General features: G+C 43.5%; 1 protein-coding gene across 1 annotated transcript; it reads left to right on the plus strand.

Moving 5' to 3' along the window:
• The first annotated feature begins 2,498 nt into the window (after positions 1–2,498).
• On the plus strand, positions 2,499–9,476 carry cdc25b (cell division cycle 25B). The gene is made up of 15 exons (XM_033988455.2): positions 2,499–3,037; positions 3,121–3,200; positions 3,349–3,400; positions 4,805–4,846; positions 4,972–5,005; positions 5,112–5,240; positions 5,480–5,599; positions 5,679–5,810; positions 5,912–5,989; positions 6,291–6,479; positions 6,851–6,952; positions 7,026–7,088; positions 7,183–7,281; positions 7,633–7,878; positions 8,333–9,476. The coding sequence occupies exons 1-15, from the start codon at positions 2,823–2,825 to the stop codon at positions 8,471–8,473; spliced, it is 1,722 nt and encodes a 573-aa protein (XP_033844346.1). The 5' UTR covers positions 2,499–2,822; the 3' UTR covers positions 8,474–9,476.
• Positions 9,477–10,062: the final 586 nt, after the last annotated feature.

Consider the following 10,062-nt stretch of genomic DNA (forward strand, 5'->3'; position numbering starts at 1 on the left):
TCCGGGTTCCATCCACAATCTAATGGGCAGACGGAGCGGGCCAACCAAGACCTGGAGTCGGCCCTACGGTGCACAGCCTCCGCCAACCCCGCGACCTGGAGTACTCACCTACCCTGGATAGAGTACGCTCACAACTCCCTCGTGAGTTCCGCCACTGGTATGTCCCCCTTCGAGGCATCGCTGGGATATCAACCCCCTCTCTTTCCCACGGAGGAGAGGGACCTCGCCGTCCCGTCTGTTCAGCGCCATCTCCAGCGCTGTCGCCGGATCTGGAAGAAGGCCAGGGCGGCCCTTCTTCGGGCTGGAGCGCGCACTAAGGCGACGGCCGATCGCCACCGTGTCCCGGCGCCCGTATACCAACCTGGCCAGATGGTTTGGCTCTCCGCCAAGACGGTCCCGCTGAAGACGGACTCCCGTAAGCTGTCCCCCCGATTCCTGGGACCGTTTAAGATCATGAGGATCATAAATCCATCGGCGGTGCGCCTCCAGTTACCCCCGTCTCTCCGGATTCATCCGACCTTTCACGTCTCCCAGGTTAAACCAGTCCGGACCAGCGACCTGTGCCCTCCGGCCGATCCCCCACCGCCCGCCCGAGTCATTGACGGCCACCCGGCGTTCACCGTCCGCCGCCTGATTGACGTTCGTCGCCGTGGTAGGGGCCTCCAGTACCTCGTCGATTGGGAGGGTTACGGTCCGGAGGAGCGATCCTGGGTGCCCAGGGCACGCATTCTGGACCCCGACATGGTGAGAGACTTCCACCGCGCTCATCCTGACAAGCCTGGGGGTCCACCAGGAGGTGGACCTTAGGGGGGGGGTACTGTCATGATGTCAGTTTCCCTGTCCTCCCGTGCTCTCTCCCCCTCCCCTACCTGTGTGTCTGGAGCTGGGTGGAGTGCCTGACTCCTCCCGTGCACACCTGGGGTGCATCAGCCTAATCACCACCACCTGCTGCTGAGTACAAGAAGGCTTGGCAGTCTACACTCGGTGCCAGACCGTCCGCGTGTAAAACGTGAATGTTTCTTGCTAAGCTTTGTTATATGGTACTTTCCGGCAAATGCTCATTTGGATTTATGCACCCTCCAGATTCCTGCCTCTACTCGCCCAGCTCCTGCCGCCACGTTCCAGTCCCGGTGTCGCTTCCAGCTCGTCTTGTCTCCTGCTCGTCTCGTCTCCTGCTCGTCTCGTCTCCTGCTCGTCTCGTCTCCTGCTCGTCTCGTCTCCTGTCCGGTCCTGGTCTCTGGTTTGTCACCCGCTCCCCGCTCTGGTCTTCGTCTGATCCGCCTGCCCTGGTACCGCACCTGCTTCTATCCCCGTCCTGGTCCTGTCCTGCCCGCCTCTACCTGCACCGCACCCGCCTGACCCGTCTCCCGCTCCCCGGTTCCTGTACCTGCTCTTGTGACCTGTTTAAAGACTGCATTTTCACCGCTGTAAATAAACACTGTTAAAACTGCTCTGGTCTGCATCCTTTGGTCCTATCCGCACCGTTACGACACACATGAAAAAGGAAAAGGTTTATCAGCTGAGCAGCTCTGTGGTCTGGGATAGCTCCAGTAACAGGTTTTGTTGCTGGTCACAGGTCCTAAAATGGAGTCCTAAATGGAGATAGACAAAGAAACAGGGCATTAGGTTGCTTAAAAAGTCAATTCAGCAAAAATAAAAGTATGTTCTTTAATCAGTTGTACACATTACACGATTAAAGTTGACTGATAGGATAGGGCCTAAAGGTTTTAACTACACATATAGGCTATAACAAATGCAATCTCTAAAGCATTTTAGATTCATCCCAATGTATTCTGTTTAGTCAGTGTGTTTAGAATTGCTATGAACGTCAGCAAAGCCAACTTAGCCTCACTTTTCTTTGATAACCTCAGGACTATAGACACACAATTAATTGCATATGACAGAAAAGATTCTTTGGATTCTTGCAGGGGGTTGTTGAATAAAGCAGCTATTCAGGCAGAGGCACTTCCTTTTCAAAGTATGCCTACTAGATTATTGCAACAGTCATATCTTGGCTATTAGTCATTTTGTGTGGGTGGCTCCAATGTACTACTGTAAAAGGTTCCTAAGAAGAATAATGGTGGTTAGAATCTAGCAGGATTTTAGATGTAGGGCCTATAGATCTGTTGAAGTAAGAATACACTATAGGCTATATTTCTTTAACCTAATTCACATTTTGCAAAGTAGGCTCTTTCTGTTTGCATCAGGCTTAGTCAAGTTTACATCATTGTCAAGCTGTTTAATTACAATGCATAATTTTTTTTTATCATACTTAACATTTATTTTCACGAAGGAATTTTAGTACAAAGAAACAAAAGATGTGAGGAAAAAAGCTGAAATTTAAGCCTCCCTCCATCCCCTTGTGTCACATCCTCTTGGTCCAGCCTCATCCGGCGCGAGGACAACAGCCTGCGCTCTGATTGGCTGTGTGCCTGCTCGGGCCGCTGATTGGCTGTTGGATTGCCGCGCGTGAGCTTCTATTTTGAACATAAATACGTGCTTCTCTTCACTCACTCTCTCAGACCACAAGGGGCTGTCACGCAGGACTACGTGGTGTTGCAGCCCTCTCCAAAAAACTGTAACTATGTGGCATAAGTAAATCGCACAAAAACAAGTCGAGGCTTCCCCCGCACGGACTTTCCAGCCGGAGTTTGGATCGCCTTTTCTGGAAATGCATTCTTAGCTTTTTGGTCAGTTAGCTTCCGGGTTAGCTTCAGGTTCGGACGGTCCTGGTGGATGTAGGCAGAGAACTGGCTCTCTTTGACCTAAGATTCACTGGAAAAGCGACCCTGAAGCGTCTAGTCCTGCAGTCGGACCCCAAAATGCAGTCGTTTAACCTTTACGACAGCCCTGTTTCTGTCAACAACGCTCCGAGGTGTAGGCCCCAAGGGATCCCCGGTCTTTCCTCGTTGTCGCTGCCCGACTTCGGCGCCAAGAACACCCACTGCAGGACGCTCTTCTCCCCGGGACCTACCACCGTCCTGTCCCCCGTCACCAATTTGGCTCTAGACATGAACAATCTCTCTGGAATTGGAAGGTAAATTCTTAGCTGTTACCCCATGCTATTCACAGTGTCTTCTTATCTAGCTTTGTTAATTAAGTTGTTTGTTTTCTTTGCAGCCAATCTGACACCCCCAAAAGGAAGAATCCACCACTTGAAAAGATACCCTCTTTCGCATCTGATACCTCTTCTGATGCTGGTGAGTGGATTTCATGTCAGATTTCATGCTGATTTATGTCATGTAGCTTGAGTCCTAGTTTTATCCATACTGAATTGATGAGTTTTAGGGTGTTAACTGAGCTGGCATACATGTTTTGTATACATTTTGATAATGTATTGTCCTTCAGGTCTCGGCATGGATCCCCCTAGTCCAGTGGATGTAGCTGAAATCGAGGACTCGTAAGTTGCACTGTCCTCCTTGTCTGTTCTAATCAATCACCCTGTACCCCCCTACTCTTCAGTTCACCCCCACCCTGTGCCAGCTGAACCAAGCCACATATATCAGGCGAAGGATTAACGTCTTTACCGTTGGGTTTTAAACACCAGGCTGTTATCTTAAGCATCTTAAGTATAAGCTTGACTTTCTTAAGTAAACATATATTTTAGTGATTTAATTTAGTAAACATTTTTATGGTATTTACTTCAGTCTCTTAAGTCACAAATTACATGTTTTTCTTCATTTCACAAACTTACACAAATTACAGACTTTGATTTTGAAATTTTCTTGACACTTGTAGAATTTGGCTTGCTCTATCCAAAAAAAAGGAAATTATACATGAACTCTAATTAAACTTTGAAATTTGCAATCCTGAATTTTGAAACTTATTCCTACCCTTTTATATTGCAAATTGCCAGCCCCATGCTAATCTATTGTAGCCCATCATAGATTATACACTGTTCACTCAACTTTAGCATTGCCTGTCTCTGCTATAACATTACTTACTTTTAACTTCAACTTATCTTCTTTTACTGCTTGTGCTCCTCATTTTTATCTTGTCACCATATCTTGGGTGGCCCTGTGCTTGCATTGGGGCAAGTCCTTGCTTGACATTTGTTACCCTCAGATGTGCAAGTTCCTTCACAGCTGCCCTCAGTAACTCCCTGCACCCCCCTCCTCACTTTACAGCTGTTTGATGGTTGCTAGGTCCCTCTTCTAGTTTTTTGCTGGCTGCTAAGGACGTGCCGTTTCATCAATGGGTTTTAATGATAGCCCACCCCCTCCTGTCTCTGGCACACTCTTCCTATGCACTGTTATTTCTAAAGGAAGGTTGAAACCCGTTTTGGTCTATTGAATTTAGGGCACCCCTTAGAGCTCCCGCCCTCCCCTTGTCCCGAGCCCATCTGAATGGGACACGCTCCCCCTCCTTGGCAAACAAAGGACTCTTGTGGACCAGGGCTTGGCAGCACCGGCTATAGCAGGCATATGGTATCTTGGTGCATGGAGGAGGAGGCGAGATCGACTGAGTGCTGTAGTTGTTTAGCATACAGGTGGGCATTTCTCCAACTGAACTTGGACCACCTCTAGCCTCTCTGCTTTTTAAAGAAACCTCTCCAACTGTTCCTCTCACTTCCTCAATAGTTCTCCAGCTTTTTGTGCTTGGAATAAAAATGTGGGTGTCCGTTCTTGGCAGACAACTTGCATTAATTAATATGCATATTCCCAGACAGTGTGTGACCAGATCCATAGCAATAAAATGAGTGATTTCATACAAGCTGCAAATTTCTCCCTTTTTTATGAGTTATTTGGCACATTCAAAATTCACTCACTTGGAATATTGATTTAGTTCATTTCTTCTGCTACAGCTTTGAACGAGCCATCAAGCAGTCAAGAAAGATTGTGAATGAGTAAGTTGGTTTTCAGTCAATAAAATGTAACCAGATGTGTCTAAATTGGATAGTGACTAGTCTCTTGGGTTCATTTGAATGCATTTGTATTGATTTTTTTTCTCCTTATTGTTTTGCAATCACAGCAAGATGCCCATCCGCAGAAACAACTCATTACCAGTAAGAAGGATGTTAATTTAAACCTCTTTTGTTGTATAGCCCATTTCAAATATTTCTAAGTCATATGCTGAACTTTTGATTGAACTTTTTACCCTTTTATTTCCAGGTTCAGCTGCTTAGCTACAGTCCGTGTGCGAAGGGACAAGAACCAGATTCACATCGTTATGGAATATTTGGCCAACAACCCTCCCAGATTCCACTGTCATCGCAACACAGCAACAAGGAAAATGTGCCTGTGAGTAAATCATCCATTTCTATCCCCACAGTTTAATCTATTTTCTTATTTCTCATGGAACAACAACATTTTCTGGTTCTATTCTTTAGACATTAGCGACAGAACTTTGCTGTTGCTATGGTGAAAGCATTGCATTATTTGGCCAATTGGAACTCTGTGTTCATTAGATGCAAACCACACTTGAGTACATTCATGATATAAAAAAGTGCAAGCCTTTTGTAACTTTGTATTGTTTTCAGGAGGGCTTTGAGTTCAAAAAACCCACCCGACCTGTGTCCCGGTGCCGCGTGCGCTCCTTCAATGACGGAAAAGGCAAGGACACACTTTCTCGGCGACCAAACTCCGCTCCAGCCCTCATGGTAAATATTTCTACATAATAATCGTATAGTTCAGACAGTTGTATATAAAGTCCAAAGTAAAATGCATATTTGCCTTCAGTTTACCTCCCCATCTCGCGTCGAGCAGCCCGACTTTGACTCCAGCCCCACGTTTCTCCGTCGCTCTTCTCTCACCTGCTCCCTGGACGATGAGGACGATGGCTTCCTGGACATCATGGACGACAACATGGAGGTATGAAACGGTTTTATTCTTTTCACTTTGAGCAACTTATTACAGCAAATATAACCACAGTTTCAAATCGTAAAGCTCAAACATTGTTTTTCTTCCTGCAGAATGACTGTGGGATGCCTATGGGAATGGCTAGCCTTCTCACCGCCCCACTTGTTGGGGAAAATAATGCAGAGGATTCTGTAAGTTTTTTTTTTGTTTATTTATTTTTTTTCTCTCCCCCATTGATAACAAGCTCTACAAATACAGACATCAGTAACTCTGGAATAACAGTGGAACAACTTTATAAGTTGCTGGGTCACTACTAATATTTTTGCATGAACACCAAGTTTAGTATGTAGTGTCTTAAAATGTCCATTTGACATTAGGCTAACTGAAATTATGATTTGACAACACGATCCCAAGCTCTAGAGACGCTGGTGAACTAAAGTCTATTGGAACACATTTTGGGCACTCTATAATGACATTAAATCTTCTGTCTAGCCCATAATCCGGTGTCGGCCCAGAAGCCTGTTCCGCTCGCCCTCCATGCCCAGCCCAGTGTCCCGTCACTCAATGAAGCGCCCCGACTGCCCCAGTGATGAAAATACACCTGTGTGGGTCAAGAGGAGGCGGAGTGTGGCAGGAACACAGGTTACACCTATGGAGCAGGACCCTGAATCCCCATGGCAGGTGAGATACCCTGGCAACAAGTCTTTTAGTTGTATAACTCATATCCACCATATATCAAGATATAATGTAACTGCAGTTTTAAAACGAACTGAGTTGGAAAAATATAGTGAATGTGTTGGGCTAGGTTAAGAAATCACAGTTCAGTGTGCACTATTGTCCTTTTTGAAATGGTTCAGTGGTCTCTAACTTTGCTATTCAAATTTAACTGATAACTTATTTGTTCTGGGAGACCACGCACAGTTTAGCTAAAGATAAATTGGTTTAGCTGGAACCAAAAGACTAGTGTTTGCCTTTGTTTCCTTCCTCATTGCAAACCATCCCATCACTTTCTTGAATTGCCTTTTTATTTTGGTTGTTATCTTGTCTTTCAGAGCTGTCTGTTGCAGCGATCCAAATCATTTTGTCAGACAGAAATCGAGAAGCTGCTGGACCGTGATGAAGGCTCTGCGGATCTCATTGGAGACTTCACCAAGGTAAACGAGGCAAACTGAATAGATGTCAGATGTATCCTCGTCTATCTTGTATTAATATTGTTTTTTTCCATAGACATTTGTGCTTCCTACAGTGGGCGGAAAACATCAAGACCTCAAGTACATTACTCCGGACATGGTATGCGTTTTTATTTATATATATATTTTCTATATTTTTAAATTTAGAAAACACAATGTGGCAATTTCTGATGAAAATCTGCCATGTTTTCCAGATGGTGGCGGCACTCAACGGGCAGTTCAATCATTTAGTGGAGCAGCTCATTGTAATCGACTGCCGTTATCCGTACGAGTTTGAGGGAGGACACATCAAGGTGAGCAAATGTTTAAATTTTTTTTTTTTTTTTTTTTTTATCATTGCAAGTACAGAACAGTGGGCGCAGGGATGGAGAGTATTTTTTGAGTACTCTAGCCTCAAATGAAGGATGATACAGGATTACTCAGACATGCAAGACTCACTGGAAATGTCTTTTGAGTAAGCTAAAGACTAGAACAGGGTTTCAAAGCTTATAAAATGGATTTGGCACAATGTATACCCTTAATAATCTTCGTGAGGTATTGACATATCAAATCTTTGCATGAAGTAGGATCAGACTGTAATCTACGTTTAATTACTGTATAACATAATTTTTGTGCTTATTCTAAACCCCATTTTATTTTCCCAGGGCGCGCTGAACCTGCACCAGGAGGATCAGGTAGAGGACTTCTTGTTGAAGAAGCCCATCATCCCGAGTGGCGAGGACAAGCGCGTGGTCATTGTGTTTCACTGTGAGTTCTCGTCGGAGCGCGGCCCCAGAATGTGCCGCTTCGTCCGCGAGCGAGACAGAGCCATGAATGAGTACCCCAATCTCCACTACCCAGAACTCTACATCCTCAAGGGCGGCTACAAGGACTTTTTCCCCATTTTCCAGGTTTGTTCCCTTTTTAATATTTTGTCTGGCAAAGCTAGCAATTTAAAAATCTATTTAATTTTTTGTGCATATTTGTGTCAGTGATTTTTAGACTAGTATTCATAAATGTGTTGTACTTTTGCCACATGCCTTGATGTGAATCAGAAGGTGCAGTATTTTAAAAAGCTCTTTGGTTAGTAGGCCAGGCCTGTCATAACAGTTGTTGACAAGTGTTCATGCCACTGATGTTATACCCTAAACCAGGAGAACCATGTAAAACCTTTTTGTAAATGTGCAATTTTAATAGTGCAATCAAACACACTAATAATTCAAATATTATTGTTCAACCCTCAACAGCTCAAATATTATGGTGCTGCAAAATTGTATAGACTAGAATTTCTCATGATTTACCCCTTTGCTGCCACGTGTGTATGTCTGCCACATTATTCACCCAATTCTTACTGCCCCATTTCAGACCCAGTGCGAGCCCCAGTCGTACCGACCGATGCACCACGAGGACTTCAAGGAGGACCTGAGGAAGTTCAGAATGAAGAGCCGCACATGGGCTGGCGAGCGCAGCAAACGGGACATGTACAGCCGCCTCAAGAAACTGTGAGGGCCACCTCCCTGACCTTTGACCCCTACCGCCATCCAGCTACTGCCATGGGCCCAAACGAACGGCTCTAACCTCAGACCTCAAAATCCCGCAAAACTTGGACATAACCACCAGCAAGACCAACGCACAATCCCATATCTATAGCAAAAAGTTAGTAATTTATGCAGAACGTTAAGGTTCAAGGCGTGAAAGTATTGGGTGATGTTGTTTTATAACCACTTGGACCTGTCCTGTCAGTTAGAAGTTTTGTTTTGTTTTTTCGGGTGAGCAACACAAATCACTGTCTGTTTGCATCAGGATAAACCCACTGCCATGACAATGGTGTCTCCTCACTGAAAATGTTTTTGTTGTGTCCCACCTTTTTATTTAAGCACTTAATTTAAAATTGCCTTCAAATGGTGAGGTGCTTTTTGCTTTTATGTATTTTAAACAAACTCCCTGGATTTTTTTTTTAATGTCCCATAATGTAAATTTGAATGTTTGGTTTTTTTTTTTTTTTTCTCCCCTAACTCTGAAAAGCACAGGATGTGACAGAGCTGCAATATTGAAGAAATTGTAGTTTTTATGCAGAGAGAAGACCAAAGCAAAACTACCTGTTAACTTTGCAGTGAGATTTTTTTCCAATGCTGCAGGTCAGCACGTGTGTGAAAATGACTTTTTCTGCTTTGTGAATGGATAAAGATGTCTTCCTGTTGTATTACAAGACTGATGTAAAATCTAAACTTAAGGCTGGTTTCAATTGATCTGTGGTATTGGTTCTGATGAGAGACACGGAATAAAACCTACCGGTATATGCATTTTGATATTTGTCTGTCGCATAACCAATAAAGATGAAAAACATTCTACTTGTTAAGTTTATCAATAATTGTTATTATCTTACCAAGTAGAATGTTTTTCCACTGGGTAAGTTAATCACAATTAAGTAGCTTGACAATCCTGTTGGGGCATCAGTTTTTTACTCTTGGCATAGGTTTAAGAACATCTGTCCAAAGGTTTCAGAGTAATGAGAAATTAGCATAGTTGCTTTTGCTATTAACTAGTTAATATTGGTTGATTCATTGCTGCTGTCCTAGTCTACTATAAAAATAATTAAAATTTGATCAATGTAATCCTTATTTGGACTATACAGACATATACAAAAAGTTCTAACAAAGACAGGCCTTATTAAATCTAAATGTCAGTAAATAAACTTCCAGATTTCCATCAATAATACACTTTATTTACAACCCTTTGGTCACAATCAAAACAAAACAACCGTTATGTGGTTAGAAATGTGTGTCAATCTATGTACAATAAATATAATCATTTGACTACCGGTAATTGAAAAAAACAATTGCTTGACAAGTTGTCTACCAAAAAGTAACGAAAGTACTGTAATTGTTTCGCCCAATTCAAGACGATGTTCACGATGGTCAAAATGTTGCTTATAAACAGGAAGCTAAAACCCATTAATACCCTTACAACTTTCCCATTGTGAATTCTTGTATGCAAGTATTACTACTCTACTATCATTTATTGGCAAGATAAAGCTATTTTTCTTGCTTTAAATACATTTAGTTTGCCAACAGTTTAAACTTTGTCCTTAACAA

The sequence above is a fragment of the Periophthalmus magnuspinnatus genome, chromosome 22 (assembly GCF_009829125.3).
Source record: "Periophthalmus magnuspinnatus isolate fPerMag1 chromosome 22, fPerMag1.2.pri, whole genome shotgun sequence".
Lineage (NCBI taxonomy): Eukaryota > Metazoa > Chordata > Actinopteri > Gobiiformes > Gobiidae > Periophthalmus > Periophthalmus magnuspinnatus.

Bases quoted from the DNA above. Each gene is read 5' to 3' on its own strand.
- cdc25b (XM_033988455.2), top strand. From the start codon at position 2,823: ATGCAGTCGTTTAACCTTTACGACAGCCCTGTTTCTGTCAACAACGCT. The intron at 5,990-6,290 runs GTAAGTTTTTTT...TCTTCTGTCTAG, and splicing joins AAAATAATGCAGAGGATTCT to CCCATAATCCGGTGTCGGCC. The intron at 6,480-6,850 runs GTGAGATACCCT...CTTGTCTTTCAG, and splicing joins ACCCTGAATCCCCATGGCAG to AGCTGTCTGTTGCAGCGATC.